We start from the raw sequence: 27,878 nt of genomic DNA on the forward strand, positions 1-27,878 counted from the left end.
TGGGGAAATGTTTATCTCCTTTAATAACAGAGGAAATGCTAATTACCCCCAAGATGCCACCTCCCCCCTTTTTAAATTAACAAAAACATTTTCGAGGATGATTCCTGATGCGGAGGAAGGTGTGGTCAAGTTGCACTGCCCACATTGTTGGCGGCTGTGTAATTCTTCCAACGTTTGCGGAAAGCAGTTTGGCAATATGTATCATCACGCAAACATGTTCACAACCTTTGACCTAGACATTTCCTAAGGAAGTAATTCAAAATGTGGAAGAAGCTATCTGTACAACGATGCTTATGCCGGCAGTGTTTATAATGGTGAGAAAAGCACGTTTTCTGTTTACAGAAAGGATTAAAAAAAACAGAAAAAAAATACACGCTGGGTAGTGTCAGGCCCTTCAGTGAGGTAGTGTAATTTTTCTGTGTTAAAAAGGGACATATAAACAATAATTTAAGGCTCTAAATAGTCTCTACACCCTGTTTTAATTCATAGTTGAATGCATTTCTTTGGAGAAGCTTGTAGAGCTCTACCAAGAGCGGTCAGATTGATGGATTTAAAATTATCTGCCTAAATCTGTTCATTTAGCTCCAGTGGAGCTTCGGGTAATTTGACACTAAGGAAAGAAATAAAGGGGAAACATGTTCTCTTATCTGTAAACTAGATTTTTAAATATCGGGAGGAGAGAAGCGGGGCCAGGGTTGCAGCCTCTGCAGCGGCAGGCCGTCCCCCCCCCCCCCCCCGAGCCAGCCCCCCCCAGCCAGGTGGCCCCCTCCAGTGGCCGCCCCCCCCCGTGGCTGCCCCCCTCCCGCCAGGCCGCCACCCCCTGTCAGTGGCCGCCTCCCCCAAGCCGGCCCCCCCAGATAGGCGCCCCCAGCCAGGCCGCCCCCTCCCAGCCAGGCCGTCCCCCCACGCCGCCGTGGCCGCCGCCACAGTGGCCGCCCCCCGCCGAGCCCGAGCGCGCAGCCAGGAGGTTGGAGCAAGGGGGCGGCAGGCCCGAGGACCCTCCCGGCCCCGTCCTGGGCCCCGTCCCCGTCCCCGTCCCCGGCCCCGTCCTGGGCCCCGTCCTGGGCCCCGTCCTGGGCCCCGTCCCCGTCCCCGGCCTCGTCCTGGGCCCCGTCCCCGTCCTGGGCCCCGTCCCCGTCCCCGTCCACGGCCCCGTCCTGGGCCCCGTCCCCGTCCCCGTCCACGGCCCCGTCCTGGGCCCCGTCCCCGTCCCCGTCCTGGGCCCCGTCCCCGTCCCCGGCCCCGTCCACAGCCCCGGCCCCATGGAGTGTGCTTTGCGGTGCAGGAGCAGCCGGAGCGCAGCGCGGGGAGGCAGGACCGGGCGGAGCCGAGCAGCCCTGGCCGTGCGGGTGGCCGCCGGGCCCTGGAACGGTGAGCGCCCCTCGCCGCCCACCCGCGGTGGGGGGAGGGACTCCGCGGGGTCGAGTGGGGGGGCCCGAACAGGTGCGGGAAGCCGCCGCCTCCCCGATTCCCGAATCCTGCCGCTGTGCCTCGGGGGGTGCGAGCGGCGGCGCCCCGGGGAGATGCGCACGCGGCGGCCTCACCCCCGTGGCGGCCTCCCTGGGCTGCGGCCTCGGCAGGAGCACTAATAGCCATTTAGTTATTTTAAAGCTTGTATTTACTTATCCATGAGAGACGCAGAGAGGCAGAGACCCAGGCAGAGTCGGAAGCAGGACCCCCGCGGGGAGCCCCGGGCAGGGCTCGATCCCGAGACCCCGGGGTCACGCCCTGGGCCGAAGGCGGACACCCCACCGCCGAGCCCCCCCTCCACCCCCCGAATACTTCTTTTAAATCTGCTCAAGTGATTCTCCCAGGTTCCTTGGTGGAGAGTCCAGGCCACAGCGCGTCCGGGCCCGGGCTGCAGCCGCACCTGGACAGCAGCGTGCCCCCCCCCCCCCCCCCCCCCCCCCCCCCCCCCAGCAGCTGCCCTGCCGCTCCGTCCGCCCACTGGAATAAACCCAACCCCACATCTCGGGGGATTTTCCAGAGGCGAAGAAGCTATAAATCGTGCAAAAACCTACAGATGTGAAATCCTACGGAGAAATCCGTAATGTTCTCGGAAACTTCTTTCGTTTTGTTTTTAAGATTTATTTATTTATTCTTGAGAGACACGGCGAGAGAGAGAGGGAGGCAGAGACACAGGCAGAGGGAGAAGCAGGCCCCGAGCAGGGAGCCGGACGCGGGACTCGAGCCCGGGACCCCGGGGTCACGCCCTGGGCGGAAGGCGGCGCTCAACCGCTGAGGCACCCAGGGCTCCCGGAAACTTTCTTGGGATCCGCTGCCGGCTCATGTGGATTCGGAATCATTTGGAGCTTCTGTTGCGCCCTCAGGAGGCGCTGTGGACGGGACCAAAGCTTGGCTAACTTCCCTTGGAGAGGTCAGGCGTCAGGAGGCAGGGCCGCTCCGCCACAAGCGTTCCCGCACAGAATGGGCTCTAGTAGACGCAGGTGACGCGGTCTGAGGCTGCAGCGCGATCCACCGCGGGGACGGGCGCTTGTCCTAAGTGTTGATGTTGCTGAGTTTCCTCCCCCTAAAAAAGGAAACAGCTCGGTGTTTGTGCTAAAAATGACCGTGCGGCGTCGGCTGTGGACCGTGGCTTGGAACTGACCTGCCAACCACAGGCTTTGATTCTCCTTTAAAAATAAGAGGCAATGATGATGCCGACTCCCTGAGCCGCCCCAGGCCCACTGTTACTATCTATTGAATTAAACCCAGGTTTGGGAAATTTTTTTAGATTGTATTCAGTATAATAAAAACAGTTTTACATTTAAAACACATTCTGATTAAGCATTCAAGGTATTAAATGCTTCTTTTCCAAATTCCTAGTCTAGACCTCACAGGTACTCTGTAGTACCAAGGCAGGGATCGATATTCCAGACTAAAATTTCTCTTTAATGATGGACAAGAGGGCAGGAAAAGCACAACCAAGTGTGAAATCAGATCTAACAATGAATGTACTGATGGGGTGTGAAGTAGAGATACACATGCTTTATAAATTAAAATCTTCGTAAACTACATAACACCTGAGGGACTAATTGAACAAAGGACTCTTTCCTCTTCTAGGAGATTAGATATCTCTGTTAGGACATGTGCTTTATGACATTTGCTGACATTTGGAGGGTATTTATATGCACATAAAGGATATATATGCTGCATATAAAATGCTTATCCCTTTGTGCTATGCCTGATGCAGGATTTTGGATTTAAGAACACACTTTAGTTACTTTATCTTCTTGGAAAACTGTCTCCTCAAGTAGAATGGCTCTTGGTTTTTGCATTTAGCAAGAAGATTTTAGTGTTCAAAGAAGTTTTAAAGAGGCAGAAAAAGAAAGTCATGTGTGGGCCTGAACTCACTTGAAAGAAATCCAGGTTTTCCACTTTGGAGAGCAGATGTTCAAATGCCCCAAAGGCGGAGGGTGGAGACAGAAAATGAGGTATGAGAAAATATGTGAGTCAGGAAGAAAGCATGTTTTTCCGAAGGGAAGGGCCCAGCTTCTCAGCCCCCAGCCCCACCAACTCCAGCCACAGTGCTTCTCTCCACGGGCAGCAGGCCTAGGGACAGTTGGGTGTGCTGCATTTGCCAGGGAATGCCTAGGGCTTGTCCCCCATCCCCCAGGGAATGCATCTCATTCCGCCCACCAGCGATGTCCAGGATATCATGGGCAAAGTGCCTTCCACACTAAGAACGAGCAACTTTCCTGGAGGCTATTACTGTATCTCAGGGGCTCAGCAAGGGCTTTATTAGGAATTGTGATTAATCAGAATTTCTCTGAAGGAGTTAGAATTTCTGTGAAGAAGGAGGCTGAAGCTACAGACAGGTCACAGAAAGTGTCCTGGTAAATGACAACTGTAAGGTATCTTTCTTGATGCCCCCTGGTGGCCTTGTACAGCTAAAACTAACCCTGTCTGCTCCCATAGCTTTTAGCCCCATACACACTGGACAAAATCCATCTTGCTGGACTCACTAGGCTCATTCAGCTTGCAGTTTATGGAGCCAAAGCCACAAAGGCTCCTATGTGACCTAGTACTGATAAAGAATTGATTTTAAGGGGCGCCGGGGGGGGCTCAGTGGTTGAGCCTTTGGCTCAGAGCATGATCCCAGGCTCGTGGGATCGAGTCCCACATCGGGCTCCCCGCAGGGAGCCTGCTTCTCCCTCTGCCTGTGTCTCTGCCTCTCTATCTCTCATGAATAAAGAAATAAAATCTTTATTAAAAAAAAGAATTGATTTTGAGACATGAATAAAAGAAAACTCCAAATTTTATAATTCCATACAAATACAATGATATAATTCCATACAAATTTGTACGGAATTTTATAATTCTGTACAAATTTCTGTATTGTGTGTATATTTCTATATTGCATGATGATTAGATGCTATCCTCTGGGGAACAAAGCAGATTTACTTTTAACATTAGGCATACACATTCTTACCAGGCCACCTGGTGCTAGGGCGAAGTTTCTTATAGGGAAGCTCTCAGAAAGACAGGCAGAAGGGATCTCTGTGATGAGGACAACATGCCACTCCCATTATCGCCCCAGGCTCTGATACAAGAAATTGAACATTTCAGTTTTACCAGTACTCTCATGATCTCTGTGAGAAGTGTACAAAAAGTTTATGGGATCTTATGCACCTCTTATAGGAAGGAAAACATGGAGAAGAAAGGGCACAGAAGGACCAACAGCGGAAGGTGTCCCACTGCCATTCAAGAAGAGGCATTGCGTGCAGATTCTGTTGTCAGTAAGTTGAGGGGCCCCAGGGCTGTGGGTGTTCCAGCCTCAAGGCCCCTCTCCACGGTCCAGACAGACCACCTGCCACACCAAACAGCTTTACCTAGACTAGGGTGTTGCATATTGTATTTTTGGAGGCAATATGTAAAAAATTAATAACTGAATAGATTCAAATAGATCAAATGTGGTCAGACAGGGTGAAAATGCCCATGTTTGTTTCTGCGGGAATCAGAGGACTCCATGCACTGGGTCATGAGGTGGCCTCAGCTCTGTGTGTCACCCTTCCAGCATGACCCATAATCTGCACCTGGTGAGTTTACTGGCCATGGGAGAATTGCTGCTGTCTTGTCCACACACATTTCACAGAAGCAAAGAAAATGAGAGCTGGGAGGAGGCCAGGAGAGCACCAGGGCAGGGCATGGGATTCAGTGATTTTTTTTTTTTGGTCATAGGAGCCTTCCTCCAAAGGTAGTTGAAGTAGAAAAACATCCCCTGACAGAAACACGCTGGTTGAGGAAGAGGTGAGGCCGAGGCCTGCCTGTCCAGGCGACTCCCGAGCCTGAGAGTCACTCCTGAGCCTAGTCCACCCTGTTTGTACCTGAGAAACTGGGGCCAGAGTGCTAACAAGGCTTGTGGACGTTGATACAGACTGGTAGCCCAGAGTCTTTCCTTCAACTCGGTGTTCTTTCTGTTCCGTCCCACGTAGTCCTACTTCTGCTCTGTAGATAATTCATTTGCTAACAGTAACAGTAATGTTACTATAGATTGAACACCTACTATACCAGATATGCTGTAACAGTAGAGGGTTTCAAAGTGTGGTCGGAAGGCCCTGGGGTCCCTGAGACCCTTTCAGGAGGGCGGTGAGGTCCTCTCCCAGCTACGTATCCGTGCAAGGCCAATACTGCAACAGATTGAATGGAATCCAGCTGCCTTCTATTAAGCCAGATCCTCAAGACGCTTGCCAAAACATAAAACGCTGCCACTCGTCTCATACTTTTCTTTTAAATTAAAGCCCATTACTTTGGGGCACCTGGTTGGCTCAGTTGTTGAGCGCTGGACTCTTGGTTTCAGCTCAGGTTGTGATCTTGGGGTGGTGGGATCCAGCCTTGCATCGAGTCCCGTGCTCAACATGGGGTCTGCTTGTCTCCCTCCCCCTCTGCTCCTCCCCTTTCTCTATCTAAAATAAATAAATGAATAAAATGTTTCTGAAAAATTAAAAATAAAAACCTGGTATTTTGTCAGCATGAAATGAATTACTATTGGTTTTAAATGTCAAAATAAATAAAATATTTTTAAATCCCTCAGTTTAGAATTCTATTTTAAAAAAAAAAAAAAGCCCTTAGGACTGTCCATTCAGTCTTGGAAAGATTTGAATGATCCTGCAGAAGCAAAAATGACTTGAAATTTATAATAGATACCTCTCTACCAGTCCATATTCAACTGACTGAATGTCATATAATAGCTCTTCTCCAATGCAGGGTGAGATTTTTCACCACAGGTATAAAAAATGGCACAAATTATGATATATGGTAGATAAAAACTATAATAAGGAAAAGCTCTTTAGGGTCCTCAGTTAGGGTCCTCAATTTTAAGAATGTAAAAAGGGTTCTGACATAAAGAATTTGAGAACTGCTGATATAGTATATAACATATCTACCCTACACTCCTGTAAGCAGGAATTATCTTTATTTTACAGATAAGGAAATGGAGACTCAGAGAAATTTAGTGACTTGCCAAAGAGCTGATGTATTTCTACTGCTGTATAGTGAAGTATCCCAAAAGTTAATGGTTCACAACCACAGATGTTTTCTATCTCGTTATTTTTTTCTTTTCTTTCTTTCTTTCTTTCTTTCTTTCTTTTTTTTTTTTTTTTTTAGATTTTATGTATTTATTTGAGAGAGAGAGAACAAGCAGTGGAGAGGGAGAAGCAGGTTCCCCACTGCGCAGCAAGCCCAATATGGGGCTAGATCCATATGATCAAGATTTGTGTCGAAGTCAGAAGTTTAACTGACTGAGCCACCCAGGCATCACTCTATCTTGTAATTTCTATGGGTCAGGAATTTGGGAGCTTAGCTCGGTGATGCAGGCTCAAGTTCTCTCATGAGGCTGTAGTCAGATGTTGGTCAGTACTGCCATCATCTGAAGATTTGCCTGGGACTGGAGAATCTGCTTCTAAGAAGGTTCACTCACAAGGCCATTGGGACCTCTCCAGTAAGCTGCTTGAGTGTCATTATGACATGGCAGCCACGTGATCCAAGACCAAGTCCAAAATGGAAGCTTCAGTGTCTTTTATGACCTAGTTTTGGAATTTATATGTCATCCCTACCACTTTATTTGTGAGAAGCAAGTCACTAAATCCAGCCCACACTCAAGGAGAGAAGAATTAGGCTTTACATTCTGAAGAACATATCAAAAAATTGTTTGGACATATTTTTAACCATCACCACTAACTAGTGGCAGAACCAGACTTCAAACTCGGGTCTATCTGAACCTCATTCTCTTTCTACTATGCAACCTTCCCAGGGTAGGCCCATGATCCTCTACTGTAATTTCCTTCAGTTATAGATTGAGAAGAGATTCAATAATTTTATTTATTTATTTATTTGAGAGAGAGAGAGAGAGCAAGCTCACATGAGTGGGGGGAGAGGACATAGGGGAGGGAGACAATCTCCAGCAGAGTCCACACTGAGATGGAGCCCCACCTCAAGATCAAAACCTGAGCCAAAACCAAGAGTCAGATGCTCCATCAACTGAACCACCCAGGAGCCCCTCAATGACTACTGACTGAGATATGGAAGAGAAAAAACATCCCCAGAGCTCATTCCATTGTGACTTACTCTTAGAAAGATAATGTTACAAATGAGCATAATACTGGGTGCACAAGGCAGGTAGCACTGGCAGTCTGTCCTCTGGCCTCATCACTCCTGGAGCTGAGATGCTGCTTGGACCCCAAGCCTGTTGTGCTTGCTTGTCTGGCCCAGGCTCTCACGCTCCAGCCTTATCTGGAAGGCTCCATTGCCCACAGCCTGCCAGATTCTAGACCTGCACTAGTCATACACGCTCTCTACTACCAGCCCCTCTTTGGTGCAGATAAGGGCAAAGCTATAATTCAGTTTCCCGTATCAGCTCATGGATTTGATGTAGAGTAAAATGTCTAGGTGAAAAAACACAAGCTCTTGGCCACAATAAGATCTAAGAAAAGAACATGCGTGCATCAGGGCAAATCAGGAAAAATAGCAATCTTGCATATGTCGTTAATTCAGTGGACCGAATTCTCACAGACCCATCGATTCAGCAGACCTCTAAGCCCCTACCTGTGCGAGGAAAAGCTGAGGCTAAGATCTACTACTTACCAAAACATCTCTCAGTTGTCATAATGGGATTCCAAATGTCATCCCTAGGCTGGCAGCTCCCCTTGGGAACACAGCTGGGGAAGCTGAACACTTTGGCGCTTACGGCATACCTTGCACGGTTAGAACTGTACTCTCCACACCGCATTTTAGGACTCTAATGAAGAAACTCTTCCTCTGTGTAACTTGGGCTTTTTCAGGTTCTGATACCAGCCCCAGCTGCCATTCTGCTTCCAGGACTGGATTGCAGAGTAATAAATGTGAGAACTATGGCACTGAGAATCATAATTCCAGAAGGGTCTGTAGCAAAGAGCCACTCGAAGGTGAGTGTGGCTCAGAGGACTTGCAAAGAGCTCATGAGTGGGGACAGCTGTTGTTTGCAGGTAACAAGTTGTATTTTTCATCTTTTCTTTTTAGAATTTCATTATAGGTACAACAGCCCAGGACAGAATTACTTAAATCCTAACGAAAGAAGTGCCTTTGTCAAGCTCTGCTTTTTAAATGACAATAAAAATTCTTCACCTTGTAAGTACATCTGCTGCATGATCTCATCTTTGTAAACAGGCTGGTCTCCTGGGCGTGCGGGACCCATATCACACCGCCTACTGCTTCCCTTTGGGGAGCCCTTGCCCTCTCCAGTCTGCTGCTTGGCTCTCCAGTACTCATCTGATGCTTTCACATCCTGGATGGCAAGGGCCAGGGCTGGGAGATAGGAGATCCTAGCAATAAAGTTATCAAGTGCTAACTCAGTGTAAGTGGGTAACAAATTGTAAATATTTACTAAACAAATGACCAACTGAATAATTACCACTAGTATTGCTATTATTCAGGTGAAAGCTTTAAACATATCTCTATGTAAAGAAACAGACTATTTTTATACTCCTTAAACATCATATTGCTAATTTCAATATAAAATTTTGCTGCCTTTGGAAAAAATTAAAATCCCACAAACATTTATTTATAAAGATGAATAAGACATGGCTCCTCCCTCCCAAGGAGTTCATAATCTATTGAAAGGAATTCATACCCAAATAAGGAAAATTCATGGCAAAATGTGATGTTACAATGAGCAAAGGGTGTGCTAAGAGAACAAAAGGGAGAGAAGGAAATACTCCTTGTTTTGCTTCTGAACAACAGCCATAGCTGCTCTTTGACATGCTCTGCTTGAGGGAAAAATTCATACCACCAGAGCACTTTTTCTCCCTATCTGGGACAGGGCATCCAGGGGAATGTTTTTTATCTTTCCCAACTGCCAATTTCCAAGATGAAAGAATGCCATCTACCTCATTGAACTCAGCTGTGCGTCCCTTACACCCGCCCCCCAGCTGCCAAATCCTTCAAATGGATGTATGCTTTCAAGATGACAGCCATTAAAACTCTGCAGAAGCAACAAGGCAGATTTCTTTACTGTCTCCTTGGCCTTTGGGTCTATACCCCATGCGACTTGTTATTCCAATATATGAAGGAATGAGGGGTCAACTGAGTCATCTGAAGTGTGACTTTGAACTGCATTAGTAAATGTATGTGGCCAAGAGTGTAGAAGTCATAGCAAGGCATTGTTCAATGTTGATAAGAATCTTCCAGAAATTGGAATGGAGTGGGTTGCTGTCCGGAGACAATATACTCTGTCAGGATATTGCAAATCTATAGACCAGACTAGAACTGGACCAGATGACCCTATGGTCCTTCCCAACTCTGAGTTATGATGTTTCAAATAAAATCCAAAATTATATTTGGAGAGCAAAGAATTAAGACTGAACTCATTAGTATCTCTGCTCATCATGACTTAAGTTTGGGTGGTCAGCATGACTAATTTGAGCTTTCTGGCTTCTGCTCTGCCTTCCATGTCTGAGAGACAATGTCTCCTAGTTCCTTGTCAAATGGAACCCTCCTCAGGGGGTGTGAAGCCTAGCTATGAGAACGGGCGAATAAGACAGGAGACCTGGAAGGAGAACCAGAAACAGAGAAAGCAGATTTAGGCCATTGATTCTTCTCTCTTCCTTTCCCTGACTTTCTTCTTATCTTCCATGGTGCCTTTCCTATATTTATCTTCTTTTCAGTTTAGTCTCTATTTTCTGAAATTGTCTTAGTAACATAATTTAGTTTCTGACTCCTAGAAGCCTTGCTCTTGTGTTTGGAGAGGACTTCAGGAATCCATTTGGTCCATGCTATGGAAGAGATTATCCCTTCACTTGTCAGATGAAGTAGTTGAGTCCACAGAGGTTGGACAGATGCTCAAGAATCACACAGCTAGCACCCCAGAAACCTAAATCTAGACTCTTGGTCTCTTGTTACTGAGAAAACTCTTTTTAAAAGTTGGATTTCTTAAAATAAATAAATAAGTTGAATTTCTTTTCATGAATTCAGAATACTTGATAGAAAGTTCTTTGTTTTCTATGTTCCCTAATCTTCTTATTCATTAAAATTGCATGAAATATTTCATTCATACAGAAAAGTTCGGGAAATGATACCCATATATCCACCATTTGGGAATCATTTTTGATGCTCTGTATTTAATCATAGCTAACATTTTTCAGCTTGTTCAAAACCAGAATGGATCTGTTCCCAGACATCGAATCCAAAATCCTCTCATGATGAACATGAGACCATACCAGGAAAGTAAGTATTATTTTATTATTAATGATAATAAAAATGACTACCCATTAACTGGTTACATACAATATGCTTAGTGCATTAAATTATTGGCCCAAGATCACCTAGATCATAAGTAGTAGAGCCAAAATTCAAACCAAAGTATGGCTAATACTTCAAACATTTGTTTATTCGTTCAACAAATATTTGAATGTCAGTAGCAGTGTCCCGTGCCAGGGGTCACCCCCATCATTTCTAGTGAGAGATTGCATGACAAGAGTGCCACATGGGAGGGGGATTATGGTCATAGAAGGACTCCCAGCCCCAAGAAGGCCACCAGGCATGCACCATGCACCAAGAAGGCCCCGCATGCACCTGCTTGGGGAGGACACAGTGAAAAATTAAACTACTGTCCCTGTCCTCATGGAAGTTACTTTTTTGGTAGAAGGGCCAGTCTTTGTAAGTGCCACAAAGGGAGTGTACTGAGTACTAATAGCTAATTTGGGGGTTCAGGGAAGCTAACACCAAAAGATAAGTGTGAGTCAACTAGCAAGAGGATGTAGAGGCTAACAGTGAGGACATTCTAGTCTAAGAGCTTGCTGGAGTGGGAAGGGCCCTTGGCAAATTCAGGAACAGTGTAGAGCGTGTGGCTGTGGGGCAAGATGGGGCTGGTGAAGGGATGGGCAGGGCAGACCATGTAGGGGCTTGTCAGCCACAGGAAGGATTTCAAACTCTTGAGTATAACAAGCCAATGAAGTTTTAAACCAGAGTGTTTTAAAAGTTTCCTAGTGTTTTAAAAGATCATTCTAACTACTAAAGAAGCAGGAATGGAGTAGAGGAGTCAAGGCGTGAAGCACAGAGGCCAAGTAAGAGGCTGGGGCAATAATCCAGGTGAGATGATGGTAGCCTTCGCCAAGGGTGGTAGAAAAGGAAAGAGAGCGGTCAGGAGGCAGAACCAATAGTGTAGCAGGGTGGTTAACAGTTTAGGCTCCGCACTCACTCACTCAGAACTCACTAGCTACTACCATAATGCAGTGTGGTGTTCAAGAATGTGGCCTCTGGGGTTATTTGGGGTTTGCATCTTGGTTCAGTGTCCTTGAGATCTCTGTGCTTCGCTTTCCCCACTCTGTTTGCCCATTATTCCCCAAGTAGGAATAACAATAGTGCCAAATTCATTGAGGATTGAGCCAATACATATAAAGTACTTGGAAAGGTACCTGGCATTCAGCAAGTGATGGCTGTTATTGTAGATAAGGTGACTGATTGGATGTGGGGAGACAGTGGACTCTGAAGCCTATGCCCTTCCCACAGCACCACACTGCCCTGCCCTGTCCTGTCTGGAGATTTCTGTTAGCTAGGGGCTCCTGATGCTGATGGTCTCTGATGCTGTCAACCGGATGATAGATCCAATGTGTTCAACTAACCTGCGGAACCAACTCATGTGAATGTGGTAGGGGAGGGAGATGAAGGGACGCATTGGGTCACAAGCATTTGAGGTTGGACTTTCTGGAGATGACTGCCACAAGTGTTTTATGTACCAAAGAAGTAATGCTTAACAGAAGGAATCCCAAGCCAGGGGGTTGTGAGGATGGCTCCATAGCCCACCTGTCAACAGGCAAGGTCTTGTGGCATCCCTTAAGGCCACTACTCATGGTTGTGCAAAGCATAACACCAGGCAGTGCCCTTCACATAGTCTTTGTGAATGAAACCTCCCAGAGCCATGCAGTGCACAACCAGGACAACTGTACATAGTGATGCCGGCCCCTCTTATTCACCCAGACCATCAACAGATGTAGTCATACTTACAGTGAGTAGTTGAGGGGTGCCTGTTTATTTTATTTTATTTTTTTTTAATTTTTTTTTATTTATTTATGATAGTCACAGAGAGAGAGAGAGAGGCAGAGACACAGGCGGAGGGAGAAGCAGGCTCCATGCACCGGGAGCCTGATGTGGGATTCGATCCCAGGTCTCCAGGATCGCGCCCTGGGCCAAAGGCAGGCGCCAAACCGCTGCGCCACCCAGGGATCCCAGGGGTGCCTGTTTAAAGAGGCGCTGCTTATATCTTCCTACTGCTGCTCCCTCCTCGCTTTGTTAAGCTTACCAGTGATAGAATGAACTCAAGTCAAAGTGCCTGCAATTGGCAGATTTGTGTGCATTTGTTTTATAAATATGTGGGGTAAAAGGTTGGTCCGAAAAGAATAAAAATTGGAGTCTCGCCTCTTTCTGTGGCAACAGAAGTAGAGACAGATTCTGAGAGGAAATGCCCTTCGTGGTCATGGAACAACTCATTTCTGTGGTCAACCACAACAGGGCTATGAGAGCTACAAAAGGCAGAGAGTGCATAAACTCCTCAGTCCCAACACACACACACACACACACACACACACACACACACACACACACACGGCCACTACTGAAGCACCACAAGCAAGGGGGAGAGGAGAGATTGATACAAATATGCTTTTGCCTTCTAGAAAGAATCTTAGGGTTTTCATGACCTACAATTCAGACTTTGCTACACCCTCACTCCATCTCTACTCCTGCAGGATTTCTGGAAGCAAATCCTTAAGAAACTTTGGCAGTACCAAAGAAACAAAATCTGAGGTGAGGACTTGGGAAAAAAAAAATCTAGAATCCTTGCAGCTTTTAAGTATGGGCTTGACCACAAAACTGATGGCTTTTAAATTATTACAGTGTGGGGGCACCAGAAAATTGGCTCTGCTAAAGACAATGTGTGCTCAGCACTAACATAAAGACACACAGCCTGAGCAGCCACATGGTTTGTATTATTCCTAAATTGGTTCCAAGGGAAATTTCCTGGAGAAAGTGTTTTGTGGGTGGTGCCTCAGCCACAGGATCCCCTGAGCCAGGACTGAAGGCAGCAGCGACTGTTTCCAGCCACTCACAAGTCTGTTCGAGTGACACTGGGGTTAGAGCTGCCAGCAGTTCCCTATTTTCAAATCAAATCCCAGGCCACTTTCAAAGGCTTCCAATGCAAGCACTAATACCCCTCGGTGCCCCCTCTGGGGTTATGACCCCCTATATCCCCTTCGATGACTCCTAAGAGCTTTCCTTCTTTCTCACGGACCTCTTCCTCTGAAGCAGGGCAACAGCCCAGCAGGTTGCTGACCTCACCCTCTGATTCACACTCATCAGTCACGTGTTGGGTGTTTTTTCTGTCCCTTTCCCTAAAAAATATATTCCATCTCAGATTGGTTTCCTAGGAAACTAACCGTCAAAAACAGGAATAGACTGGGTGGGAAAAGAATGCTCCAAAAATTCCATCTTGCAATGTTAATAATGAGATAACCCAATTAACAGAAACAGTAACTTTTAACGTGTGGACTTTTCCTCTGTAGATATTAAACTCATCTTTGGATCATGCCCTAAGGACAGCAACCATTTTGAAAGAAACTACTGATCAAATGATTAGAACTATTGCAGAAGATCTTGCCAAAGCACAGAGATGGAGGAAGCAAATGAAATACTAGTTCGACCCAAGGCAACTGAGGAACAAAAAAAAAAGAAAAATGCTAAGAAAACTTGATCTTCCCCCCAAAAGTATCTTACTATACAATTTAGGAAGGTGACTTTCTAGAGAAAATACCCAAACCATATGAAATGGGGGGCACCAAGTGCTTAAAAGGAAAAAAAAATGGACCCTTGATTTTTAAAATTAATATTTTAAAATAAATATGTTTTTCCTAACTCATAATAAAAGAAATCAAAACAATAAACTAGGAGTGCCTGGCTGACTCAGTAGGAAGAGCATGCGACCCTTGATCTCAGAGTCAAGAGTTCAAGTCCCATGTTGGGTGTAGAGATTACTAAAACAAAACAAAACAAAACAAACAATAAACTATACTTTTGTCTATTAGTATGGCAAAAACTAAAGTTTAGAAAAGCCAGTGTCAGGGAGGCTGGGGGTGACAGGTGCTTTTGTATCCTGAGGGTGGAAGTGTAAATTGGTGCAACCTGGTAGGAAGGCAACTTGGTATCAAATTCCACAAATGTAAAAGCACTAACCTTCTGAGCAGTGATTACTTCATAGTAACTCCCACATTGGCCATGGGATCGCACATGGATGGGCACTGGAGAACTGATGAGAAGAGCCCTGAGATGGAACTAATTAATACCCTACATGGTGATTCATAAATACCAACAGTCATGCAGCTAGTGCTCTGCAGACACTGAAAAAAATGAGGTGGATTATCTTACAAGATAGCAAAAAAAAGCAAGACGACTCATACTATATGTAGTGTGACCTCATTTGTGTGTTTTTCAAAGGGCATACCTATTTTCTGGAACAATACACAAAAATATTCAGTGGATCTCTAGGAAATGGAATTGGGAGTCATTCAGGGAAGGAAGACTCTATACTCTTCACTCACTTTCTGTACGGTATGAGAATTCTTCCAATATGTTTATGTTATAAATTACGTGAAGATCTCTTGAAGTCAGATGCAAAAGTGTTAGTCCTAGATTAATGAATTTGGGACAAAAGTGAAGACAATTCACTAAAACTATGTACCAGGGATTAACTAAATTTATAATATTTCGTGTAGAATGCCAGGACAAGATTTTGATTTGCTTCAAGACTGATTTATAACCTCTCGAATGACAGAGCAGCACATTATTGGCTCTTTCTCTGCTTCCTGAGGCCTCTATTCACTCCAAACAGTCAACAAAGGGTTTCCCAACCCCCAGAGCTTTGCTCTGTGTAGGGAGAATTGAATCTATTCCCACTTTGAAGATTTTTTGTGGCCAAGGCAGTTGCTATTTGTCCATCTGGCTGGAGAATGGACTATTTTTAACTTTGGGACTTGGAAATTGGTTTAGGGTGCCTTACAAGAGATAAAGCAGAGGCCAGCCTGAAGATATGTCTGATTTTGTGGCTAATGGTACTTTAAGCTGGGGTACTGTAAGGATGAGAGCAAAGACTGGAAGTAGCATTTTATTTTATTTTAATTTTTTTTAAATTTTTTAAAATTTATTTATGATAGTCACACTCACAGAGAGAGAGAGAGAGAGGCAGAGACATAGGCAGAGGGAGAAGCAGGCTCCATGCACCGGGAGCCCGACGTGGGATTCGATCCCGGGTCTCCAGGATCGCGCCCTGGGCCAAAGGCAGGTGCTAAACTGCTGCGCCACCCAGGGATCCCTGGAAGTAGCATTTTAAGAGGAAAAGAAGGGAGCTTAAACTGTGTATATGCTAAGAGGCTTCTAGTCATCACTTACCTAAATTTAATCACAACTTGATAACCTGGTTGTGTGTGCCAAGCATCACTATCCTGTCTCCAAGTTTAAAATTACACTTCTCTGCCTTGAAGGGCTCTCATACGACTCATTAGTTCTTAACCATTTTGGGGCTCAACCGTCTTTGAGAATCTGATGAAAGGTATGGAGTCTCCCTCCTTTATGCTCCACTCTTCAAGGAAAAGGGATATACGCACACACTATTTTGCACACAATTTTTAAAAGTTCAGGGACACCTAGAGCAAATCCATGGAGCCCAGGTTAGAAAGGACCACCATAAATGAATGTTCCTAAAGGCTCAATTAACCTTTGTAGAAACTTAACTATTGTAATCATGTATTTAAAAATATAGCCCAACTCTGCTTTATTAAACTATATTCTAAATGTAATTTTACACTTCTTTGTTGACTGAGGGTCATTATGAACAATCACTGCAACGTGTTTAATCCAAGAACCAGAAACAGAGCCAATGTCCTTTTTTTTTTTTTAAACTATTTTTTTAAATTTTTATTTATTTATGATAGTCATACAGGGAGAGAGAGAGAGGCAGAGACACAGGCAGAGGGAGAAGCAGGCTCCATGCACCGGGAGCCCGATGTGGGATTCGATCCCGGGTCTCCAGGATCGCGCCCTGGGCCAAAGGCAGGTGCCAAACCGCTGCGCCACCCAGGGATCCCTAATGTCCTTAAGAAGTTCTGGGAGTGCTCGGCCCTGGGGCGCCTGGGTGGCTCAGTGGGAAGTAACCGCCTTCAGCTCAGGTCAAGAGCCCAGGGTCCTGATCCTGAGCCCTGTGTGGGCTTCTGCTCAGCAGGGAGTCTGCTGCTCTCTCCCACCCTGTTCGTTCTCGCTCGCTGGCGCTCTCTTGCTCATCTTTTTAAAAAAAGTGCCAGGCTCTGATTTACAAAGGTAATTTTATATTTACCAATTATGTAGCCTCGGGCGTCTCCTCCCTTCTTTGTGCAAATTCTGACAGATCTGTCTTCTAACTCTGCTGCAGGAACAGACCAGAAAAACAAGCTCATTAACTGAACATAATTGCATTTCGAGAGTCAAAGGCTCACCATTGCGAGGGCAGCCGTGTGGGAAGCCAACACCGGGCAGTTTCCACTGTTCAGAGGCCTCTTTATGTTTATTTCCAATGTGTGGCTGTGCCCTGGTGGCTTGAGGCTGCCAGGAGCAAGAAGCAGGACGAGGGAGGGGGGATGTTTTTAACTCTTCAATAAAGAAATTCTAGCCGTGCACTTTAACTATTAGATTATACAAGTGAAAAGTCCTCTTATCACTCCTTTCAACTGTAAACTTATGGCTAGGGATTTAAAATAGACCTAATTCCTACTGAATTTGAGTATGTTTATATTTAATACTCAAAACGTTGCTTTGGTAGTAGAAATTTTACTGTGGGATGAAGACTTTTTTGCTCCTTTGATTCTAAAAGAAACCTGCTTGCATGCAATTTGACAGCCTTCACAAAGGGTTACAAATACCTAGAGAACTGAGTTAGGGACGCATCACATCTTAAAAAATAAACTGTCAAGATCTGGGCCTTTGGAGCTCACATGCAAGAATTTTTTTGTGTCTTTGCCAACAGCCGGTAATTTCCTTACGTTTTTGTGAATATGGCGGAACAATGTGAATCCACTATACTTTACAAATGAAGCATATTTTAACAGGAAGCAAATGTGGGCTTCCAAGATAGCGAATAAATGGTTTCAGTTAGTTTTAAGAGCAAAGTATCTTTTTCAGGGTCTTATCAGAATCGGTAACTGCTAATTCTGGAGGTGGGATCAGTTTATACGAGGAATTTATGTGAGATGACAACCTAGGTCTTTGAATTCAGTAAATTTAGGAAACAGGGTCTCCCCAATTTTAAGCCTAAAATATACATAAATTGGAGGCCTCAAAGGATCTCACATCACTGACAGGACAAAGTAATCACTGAGGTGTTAAGTGACTGAATGATTGGGCCAGTGTTTGCTGTCATCACACTCTTGGTTCCATCTGTTCCAGGGCACTGGATCAGTGTAAGTCTCTGTTCCACATGTATTAACTCTGGACAGACAGTAACCAAGGTATACAAGGGCCTCAGATAAAACAGACACCAAAAACTAACCCTTTCACTGGCAGTGAACCGTTCCCATGTTCCATGCACAAAGAGAGCTGTGTACCAACATGCACACCCAGGTGACATTACATCATGTGCTCCAGTTTTCTCAGCTTTCAAATGGAGATGATAATAATAGTGCCTATTCTCACAGGATTAAATGAGGTAATATAAGCACTCTGAAACAGCGCCTGGCATGTATGAAGCTCTAAGTAAGCACTTCCATATTATTATTTTGCTATCACTAATAAAATAGCCAAGTTATGAAATTAACATATCAAACCAATAATGTTCCTATATAAAAGATGTTTGAAAATATAAAAAATCTAATATACATGGAACCACAATATAAAGGTATTGGCAACTACAGTACCTATATGAAGAAAAATAAAGTTTTTTTTTTTAAAGATTTTATTTATTTATTCATGAGAGACACACACAGAGAGAGAGAGAGGCAGAGACACAGGCAGAGGGAGAAGCAGGCTCCACGCAGGGAGCCCGATGCAGAACTCGATCCTGGAACCCCGGGATCACACCCTGAGCCAAAGACGCTCAACCGCTGAGCCACCCAGGCATCCTGAAAATAAAGGTTTTGAAGGTCATAAAGATTTAGGTAAATAAAAAGACATTCCATATTCCTGAGTTTCAAGTTTCAATATTCTAGAGCTGTCAATTCTTCTTAAATTCACCTATAAATTTACTGCAACCTAATGAAAATCCAAAATAACTTTTGGTATTAACAAAATGATACTGAATTTTATTTAGAAAAATGTAATAGCTAGAAAATCTCTGAAAAATATCAGTGATTTAGATGTGGGTGGAGTAGAAATTCTATCTGTCATACATTAAAATATAGCACAAATTAGGGGTATCTGGCTGGCTTAGTCAATAAAGCATGCCACTCTTGATCTCAGGGTCATGAGTTCAAGCCCCACATGTGGCATGGAGTTTAAAAAATTTTTTTAATAAAATATAGCACAGGGCAGCCAGGGTGGCTCAGTGGTTTAGTGCCTGCCTTCAGCCCAGGGCCTGATCCTGAAGACCTAGGATCGAGTCCCACGTCAGGCTCCCTGCATGGAGCCTGCTCCTCTCTCTCTCTCTCATTAAAAAAAAAATAAAAATAAAATATAGCACAAATTAAAACAGGGAAAAACAACATTATGAACTATAAGTCAATAAAAGAGAATTCAGAAACAGACCAAAATACAAATATAAATTTAGTGTATGATAAAGATAGTATTTCAAAAAAAAAAAAAAAAAGATAGTATTTCAGACTCAATGAGGAGAGATTACCCAATACATTGTACAGTATCTGACTGTTTAGGAAGAAAGCTGGATTCCTATTTCCTATTGTGTCAGGGTTCACATAGAACAGAAATTCCACAAGGTATTTCAAAGAATAGAATACAGATCCTTAAAAATCAGAGGAAAGAGGCGCCTGGATGGCTCAGTCGGTTAAACGTCTGTCTGCCTTCTGCTGAGGTCATGATTTTGGGGTCTTGGGACTAAGCTGTGTGTTGAGCTCTGCATTCAGGGGCTGCCTGCTTCTCCCTTGCTCTCTCCTCCACCACCATCTCCCCGCTTGCTTGTGCTCTCTTAAATAAATAAATAAATAAATAAATAAATAAATAAATAAATAAATAAATAAATTGAAAAATCAAAGAAAAAGCTGAAGGGGCAGAAACTGGGGGCCAAGATACTTTTAGACTCAAGTTTCTATCATTTTCTGTGATCCAGGGAACAGGAAGCCAGTGCTGTTGGTGGCAGAAGCTTGCTTGTCCCACTAGTACAGTCATGGTACATAATCTCCACCTTCTAAATCTTGACGAAATGCAAATCATTGGCAGAACCTAAACTGTCCGGAACCCTGCTTATCTTTAAGTCTGCAAAACTGCATTTTTAGCCTTTCATCCCCTGTGGTAGGAGATGGGGAGGCATGAGACATAATGCCAAGTGCTAAGAGACAATACCTAGCATACATTCTCACATTAAAGTCAATTCTAGATTGATGAAAAAATTGCCTGCAAAAATAAAATGAAAGCTATGTAAATGTTCTAGAAGAAACAATGAGTGAATTTATAATCTTAGTTGTAAAAGGTATTTCTAGGTTTTTTTTAAATTTTAATTTAATTTTATTTTTTAAATTTTATTTATGATAGTCATAGAGAGAGAGAGAGAGAGAGAGAGAGAGAGAGAGAGAGGCAGAGACATAGGCAGAGGGAGAAGCAGGCTCCATGCACCGGGAGCCCGATGTGGGATTCGATCCCGGGTCTCCAGGATCGTGCCCTGGGCCAAAGGCAGGCGCCAAACCGCTGCGCCACCCAGGGATCCCATCTAGGTTTAACATATAATTCAGAAATCAAAAAGGAAAAGTGATAGGTTTACCTACATGAAAATTTAAAATGGTAATATCAGCACAGTTGATTCTTGGACAACACAAGTTACACAAGTTTGCACAGGTCCACCTAAACATAGATTTTATGGATAAATAGAGTATTGTAAATGTATTTTCTTATGATTTTAACATTTTCCTTTATTGTAAGAATACAGTATATAATACATAAAGTACAAAATTTGTGTTTATCGACCACTTATGTTTTTGGTAGGCTTCTGGTCAACAGTAGGCTACTAGTAAAGTTTCTGAGGAGTAAACAGTTTTTCAACAGATTTTCAACTGCATGGTTTGGAGGCAAGCGTCAGTACCCATAAACGATGTTCAAAAGTCAACTACATTTTAAATGCACAAATACTTTGGCCAGCTATACCATTGCTAGAAATTTGTATCATAAAAGTATTTGTGTAGGGGGCACCTGGGCACCTCGGTGGCTCAGTTGGTTAAGCGTCTGCCTTCAGCTCAGGTACCAAGTTCCCTGCTCAGCAGGTAGTCTGCTTTCTCTCCCTCTGCCTCTGCCCAACTGTGCTCTCTTTCAAATAAATGAATAAAAATCTTAAAAAAAAAAAAAATGGGGGACACCTGGGTGGCTCAGGGGTTGAGCACCTGCCTTTGGCCCAAGGCGTGATCCTGGAGACCTGGGATCGAGTTCCATATCAGGCTGTGTGGATGGAGCCTGCTTCTCTCTCTGCCTCTCTCTGTGTCTCTCATCAATAAATAAAGACTCTTTAAAAAAAAAAAAGTATTTGTGTTTGCAAAGGTATGTACCCTAACAATGCTGCATTATATGTAAGAGCAAAACTCTGAAGATGAGTAGTATATTAAACTATGAGGCCACATAGGGATCCCTGGGTGGCGCAGCGGTTTGGCGCCTGCCTTTGGCCCAGGGCGTGATCCTGGAGACCCAGGATCGAATCCCACGTCGGGCTCCGGGTGCATGGAGCCTGCTTCTCCCTCTGCCCATGTCTCTGCCCTGCCCCCTCTGTGTGACTATCATAAATAAATTTTTAAAAAATTAAAAAAAAAAACTATGAGGCCACTATGAGGTCGGGTAAAGAGAGATTTGAAATAAAGACACACCCTTTGCTTAACACATGTGTATACGTATCTTTATATTATCCAACCTTATACAAATATTACATTATTTTTATAAAAAGTCAACAGGATCTATCATGGTGGGAAGATTATGGTGCATTCTTTCTTTTTTGTAACTTTCTGATTTAGAACTTTTAAACTTCCCAACTTCTCCTTCTTCCCTTGCCCCTCAAAAGATAAATTTTTGTAACTATACATTTACTTTCTTTTTATTTATTTATTTATTTTATTTATTATTTTTTTTTTACATTTACTTTCTCTTAGAATATCACACTTATTTTTGGTCTTCTACTTTAAACATATATGATTTTGAAATTATATAAAATTGTGTTCTTTAGAAGCATTTGGGTAGACAGTATACAGTGTGAAATTATTCTATTAATGACAGAATTAATTTACACATAAATGAATTTCAAATGAAAAAAACTATTTATAGAAAATCATTCTATCATACAGTTTTACTTTTACAACCTTTTCATTTAAAATCATTCTTTCCCAAAAAACTATATTTGACAGGTAATCTGGTAAGTAATTAGTATGTACATAGGTAGTTGTGAAAAATTACCCATAATTCTAATATATTCAGTTGCAAAAGTGTAAAATTCCCTCTTAGAAAGCATTTTAACATTTCTTCTCATCTACAAAGCAGCAACACTATTTAAATTATTAAAAATGGCAAATTTATGATATGTAATCATAAAGTCCCTTATGAAATATATTTGAAAAATCATTATTCCATAAAATATTTACATTGTTTAAATGACATAACAACTTTGTCTTGATTTTAGTTGAACATGTTAGTAAGAATCTCCAAAAGAAATGAAAATCATTATTCATCCTTAGTAAAGGAGACTTTATCCTTGGGTTTATTCAGCATCTTTATATCATCCAAAAGTTTCCTGGGTGTTAAAATATGCGTAGAACCTGGTAGGATAGAAGATACATTTTCAGAGTCCAGCAGTTACATATTCTTCTTGACTAATTATATTGCCCTCTTCCTCAAATTTGCAAAGTGTCATAGCTTGGGGGCAATTTAACAAAATTTCTATAAGACACATTCCTGAAATCTGCCTATACCTCAATATTTCAGTCCTTCCCCTTCATTGAACAGCATGCTCAGTAAAACACTCCTAGTACTTTGTCTACTTTGTGCTATGCATTGATATGCTGAAGATCAAACTGGAGGTTATTGTATCCTTGTGGCAGAACAGAATAGTCATGTTCAATCACAGGATCATTAAGCAGAGCTGTAGATTTAGACCTGGTACACAACTGTTGCATGAGGAGAGCTTCTGTATCAGTGGCTTTGACTGAAAAAAAAAAAATTTTTTTTTTTTTTAAGATTTATTTCAGAGAGAGAGCACGTGAGGGAGCAGGGGGACAGGCAAAGGGATCAATCCCTGGAAGGGTCTGACTCCTGCTCAGAGGGGAACCTGCTTGTTTCTCCCTCTCCCCCTGAGTGTGCTCTCCGTCAAATAAATAAATAAAATCTTAAAAACAAAACACCTAAATTCCATTCAGGACTTGCCAATGTCAAGTCCACACGCACAAAAACATTCAAAAGTATTTCTGTAGTAGAAATGTATTTATGTCTTAAAACTTATTTAATATTAAGGGCAAGTAGAGAACATAGTATTTTAAAAGACATATTTAATAGTATCTAAGTAATATAATATTTTGAAGCTTATTCCTCTGAAAATAGAATATTTAAAAATCAAATTATCAAAAAGGTCAATCAGGAAAGAACTGTGGCACATTAGATAAAACACTATGATTAGTAAGTTTTTCTGTATTCAACAATTTAGTCCTCTATGTAACTTAGAACATAACGGTTTGCATTGTTTAAAACAAAACTGAAAAGAGGAAAATGTCTTACCAATAATAACCTCACAGGATTTATGGGCCTGAGAAACTTCATAAGCACAACGCATTTCAGAGTATGTAATTCCTCCAATTACAAAAATAATCAGCTTTGACCCATTTTTTCGGTCCTCTAAATAATTAGTTCTAGGTTTCTGGCGAGCACTAAAAAATAAATACCCACACGTTAAAAATATTTCCAAAGCCATAGCACTTGCAGAGTTTTTAAAAAGCCTAACTCAAACTCAAATTTGACACCAATTACACTTATTTTATGGAAATGACTTAACAATGGTATGAATGGAGAACCAAGACAGGTTAGGTAGGACAGCCCCATTTTAAGTTTAATTTTGATCTAACAGAGAGTTTGGACAAATTGCTCATAACCTAGTTCAGCATTTTTACACATAAAATAGAGCTGACACTATATACCTGAAAAGTCTAGGACTTTTTTTTTTTAAGATTTATTTGAGAGAGAGAGTGAGCAAGCAAGTGCAGGGGAAAGGAGCAGAGGGAGGAGGAGAAAGAAACTCAAGCAGACTACACGCTGAGCACAGAGCCTGACATGGGGCTCGATCCCAGGACCCTGAGATCACCCAAGCTGAAACCAAGAGTCAGATGCTTAACTGAGTCACTCAGACACCTGAAAATACATGACTTTCTTTCTTTCTTTCTTTTTTTAAGATTGTATTTATTTATTCATGAGACACACACAGAGAGAGAGGCAGAGACACAGGCAGAAAGAGGTAGGCTTCATGCAGGGAGCCCAATGTGGAACTCTGTCCTGGGAGTCTAGGATCACACCCTGGGCCAAAGGCAGGTGCGCTCAACCACTGAACCACCCAGGTGTCCCAAAATCTATGACTTTCTGAAGTCTTTAAAATCCTCTTGTTTCAGTGCCACTCCCTTCATTTTTTTTAAACTTTAGGAAGTCATAGACTTCTCATATGAAACAAATCAGAGAGTGTCAGCTCTATTTTATAGGCACAGGGAGGGAAGCATAGGTACAGATCTGGTGCTGATGTGGTACAGGGAAATCCCATGCTGAACTCAGTAAGGTATGATGGTAGGAGTTTATCAAGGACATATCTGCACTTCTGTGTTTACTGCAGCATTATTTGTAATAGCCAAGACACAGAACACTTAAATATCTGTTGATGGAGAAATGGATTAAGAAAATGTAGTGTATATACATATATATATATATGCAGTGGAATATTATTCAGCTTAAAAAAAAAAAAAAGAAGGAAAGGGGCACCTGGTGGCTCAATGAACCAGGTAAGCATCTGCCCTCAGCTCAGATCATGATCTCAGGGTCCTAGGATTGAATCTCACTCATGTCAGGCTCCATGCTCGGCCTTCTTTCTCCCCTTCCCTCTCTCCCTCCCCACCTCCCTGCTTGTGCTCACTTTCTCACTCTCAAATAAATAAATAAAATCTTTAAAAAAAATTAAAATAAAATAAAAACTTAATAAAAAGAATGAAATCCTGCCAACTTTAACTACATGGATGAACCTGCAAGATATTATGCTAAGTGAAATTATGTTGGGCTCAAAAAGACAACTACTGCATGATCTCACTTCTATGTGGAATCTGAAACAATTAAATTCATAAAACAGGGACACCTGGGTGGCTCAGCAGCTGAGCATCTGCCTTTGGCTCAGGGCGTGACCCCAAGTCCCAGGATCAATTCCCACATCAGGCCCCCTGCATGGAGCCTGCTTCTCCCTCTGCCTGTGTCTCTGCCTCTCTCTGTGTCTCTCATGAATAAATAAATAAAATCTTTAAAAAAAAAAAAAAACAAAAAAACTATTTCAAGGGACGCCTGAGTGGAGCAGCTGTTAAAGCGTCTGCCCTCGGCTCAGGGCATGATCCTGGATCCTGGGATTGAGTCCTACATCGAGTCCCACATCAGGCTCCCTGCAGGGACCCTGCTTCTCCCTCTGCCCCTCTCTCTCTCTCTCTGTGTGTCTCTCAGGAATAAATAAATACAATCTTTAAAAATAAATAAATAAATAAATAAATAAATAAATAAATAAATAAATAAAATTTTTTTTTTTTTTTTTAGGATTTTATTTATTCATGAGAGACACAGAGAGAGCCAGAGACATAGGCAGAGGGAGAAGCAGGCTCCATGCAGGGAGCCCGATGTGGGACTTGATCCCAGGTCCCCAGGATCACGTCCTGGGCGGAAGGCCGTGCTCAACTGCTGAGCCACCCAGGCTGCCCAATAAAAACTATTTCAAGGGGCGGCTGGGTGGCTCAGTAGTTGAGTGTCTGCCTTCCGCTCAGGTTGTGATCCTGTCCTGGGGTCCTGGGATCGAGTTACGCACTGGACTCCCCACAGTGAGACTGCTTCCCCCTCTGCCTATGTCTCAGCCTCTCTCTCTGTGTCTCTCATGAATAAAAAACAAAAGCTTAAAGAAAAAAATTTTTTATAAAAAAGAAGACTATTTCAAAAAGTGCCTGGGTGACTGAGTTAGTTAAGCATCCAACTCTTGATTTTGGCTCAGGTCATGATCTCAGGGTTTTGAGATCAAGCCCTGTGTTGCTCATGCTCAGTGGGGAGGTCTGCTTGAGATTCTTTCCCTCTGCCTCACTCTTGCGCGCGGATGTGCACGCGCGCACACACACACACACACACACTCTAAAATAAATTTTAAAAAAATTTTTCAAAAGAAAGAGCAAAAAAAAGAAAAAAAAAGAAAAGAAAGAAAGAAAAGAGAAAAAAGGAAATAATAATGCCCAAAACAATTATGTGATCCTATTAATTTTTAAATTTCTGAATAGCAATTTTAGGACAATGGGATTATAAATATAATCAAACAAAATAAAACAAGTAATTTGTTTCGCATACATGTATAAGGTGTTGTGCTGGTGTTTTACATTCTGATAGATAAAAAATAATAATAATAAAATCCCTAGATCCTGAAAATCTCTAGGAAGCACCTAGAAGCTTTGGTTAAAATAAGAGTGAACTCCTTTTTAAAAGCACAGCTGAAAGTAAACAAATAAGAGAAATCTCCAAAGGCTAGCAGTAAAGAGGAAGCTAAACACTGGAGTGGTAAACTAAATTGAGGCTTGTCTGCCTAGTGGAGTGTTAGTCTAATCTTAGCAAACAAGAGACTTGGGTGTTTACCCATTTAATGAACAAAAGAGACAACAGTTTGGTATTATGTAAAGTAGGATGGGACTGGGAGTTGACACTTCAGTATAAGATAGGAAACTTTTTTTTTTTTTTAATGATACAGTACATTTTCATACTGCTTACCTGCAATCACTTAAAACAGGTTGAAGTTACAGAAAACCTGTCTCTTAAGTGACTATGCCTCCAGGAAAGCTGCCAATATTAGAGTTACTTCTGTACCATTTCAATTATTAGTCTGCAATATCATATCGACAGTTTCACCGCCTTTCATTGATAGGTTTTACCTTACAGCTCCTGAGCCATTCCATACTGCTGGACACTGGGAACAATATGGCCATTCTTTTGAATCTAATCTATTATCAATGGCATCCTACGGAAGAAAAGAATTAACACCAACAAAAAAATGTAAGTTCCAGGATTTTTTATTTGTGCATTTTACATAAAACTCAAAACTTGTGTTTACAAGTCAGGGACCTAAAGGTATGTAAATATTTAATGAAATAAGGTTAGCTTACTCTCTGAAACTTACAAATCTTACTTGCTTCAAAAACTAATGCAATCCTTTACTTACTTATTAAACCAATATTTACTGAATGTTTACATTTCTTCACGTGGAGGGTCTCCAATACTGATAGAAGGATTGCAGAGACCTTATCAAAACATTTATCTCTAGAGTGCTAAATAACATCCTAGTCCTTTGATAAGAGACCTTATCAAAACATTTATCTCTAGAGTGCTAAATAATATCCTAGTCCTGACATACCTCTTAGGCTACTGGAGAGCCCAGGCCTTGTCCTTCATTGCAGTGGCTCTAAAATAGGATGTGCATCCCTGACCTAAGGGTAATCAAAACAATCCAAAGGGATGAGAGAACTTTTCCTTTTGTTAAAAAAATTTTTTTAGGGTTTATGATATAGGATTTGCTAGGTATATAGATTATGTTTCTCACCAGAACAGTAATACATAGTTTATAAATAGTCATATACTATAAGCTTATGTTCACAATTTTTATGGTTAAGTTATGCATGATTATAACAATCTGGAGACCACTACATTACAGCACAGTAATATAAAAGGTATTATTAGTACATAGGCATAAAGAATGAGCAAAAGGTATTTAGTAATCCAAGAATATTTCATTAAAACTATAAGAAGCAAAGAAATCAAGTTTCAGGAGAAATCCTGAAGGTCTTAGAATGCCACTGAGCCAAAACTAAACTTTTTAAATTAACATGCAAATACTTGTTACAGAATTCAGGAAGTCAATTCTTATTTTAAATGTACCAGCCAAGAAGAACTACTTAGCTAGATCCTTGTTATGGGTAGGTTATGTTGGGTAGGTTATGTTGTAGAAA

The 27,878-nt window shown here is 42.5% G+C and overlaps 2 protein-coding genes across 6 annotated transcripts in view; one reads left to right on the forward strand and one right to left on the reverse strand.

The window, feature by feature from the left end:
• Nucleotides 1–14,700, forward strand: part of AKNAD1 (AKNA domain containing 1) — a 35,367-nt gene extending 20,667 nt beyond the window's left edge. The window contains exons 7-13 of the mRNA XM_041748569.1: nt 862–1,371; nt 4,642–4,739; nt 8,269–8,402; nt 8,497–8,604; nt 10,617–10,698; nt 13,146–13,275; nt 14,031–14,700. Coding sequence (XP_041604503.1) covers nt 862–1,371; nt 4,642–4,739; nt 8,269–8,402; nt 8,497–8,604; nt 10,617–10,698; nt 13,146–13,275; nt 14,031–14,162 — 1,194 coding nt within the window. The 3' untranslated portion in view covers nt 14,163–14,700. The remainder of the gene's footprint in view (nt 1–861; nt 1,372–4,641; nt 4,740–8,268; nt 8,403–8,496; nt 8,605–10,616; nt 10,699–13,145; nt 13,276–14,030) is intronic.
• A 6,802-nt stretch (nt 14,701–21,502) lies between these two features.
• STXBP3 (syntaxin binding protein 3) overlaps nt 21,503–27,878 on the reverse strand; it is a 50,019-nt gene continuing 43,643 nt past the window's right edge. For all 5 annotated transcript variants that reach the window (XM_041748381.1, XM_041748384.1, XM_041748379.1 and 2 more), the window contains 3 exons: nt 26,808–26,893; nt 23,392–23,540; nt 21,503–22,439 (listed from right to left, as the gene is read on the reverse strand). In XM_041748381.1, the coding sequence (XP_041604315.1) occupies nt 22,345–22,439; nt 23,392–23,540; nt 26,808–26,893 (330 nt within the window). In that variant the 3' untranslated portion in view covers nt 21,503–22,344. The remainder of the gene's footprint in view (nt 22,440–23,391; nt 23,541–26,807; nt 26,894–27,878) is intronic.

Source organism: Vulpes lagopus, chromosome 3 (genome assembly GCF_018345385.1).
Source record: "Vulpes lagopus strain Blue_001 chromosome 3, ASM1834538v1, whole genome shotgun sequence".
In the NCBI taxonomy this organism is placed as follows: Eukaryota; Metazoa; Chordata; class Mammalia; order Carnivora; family Canidae; genus Vulpes; species Vulpes lagopus.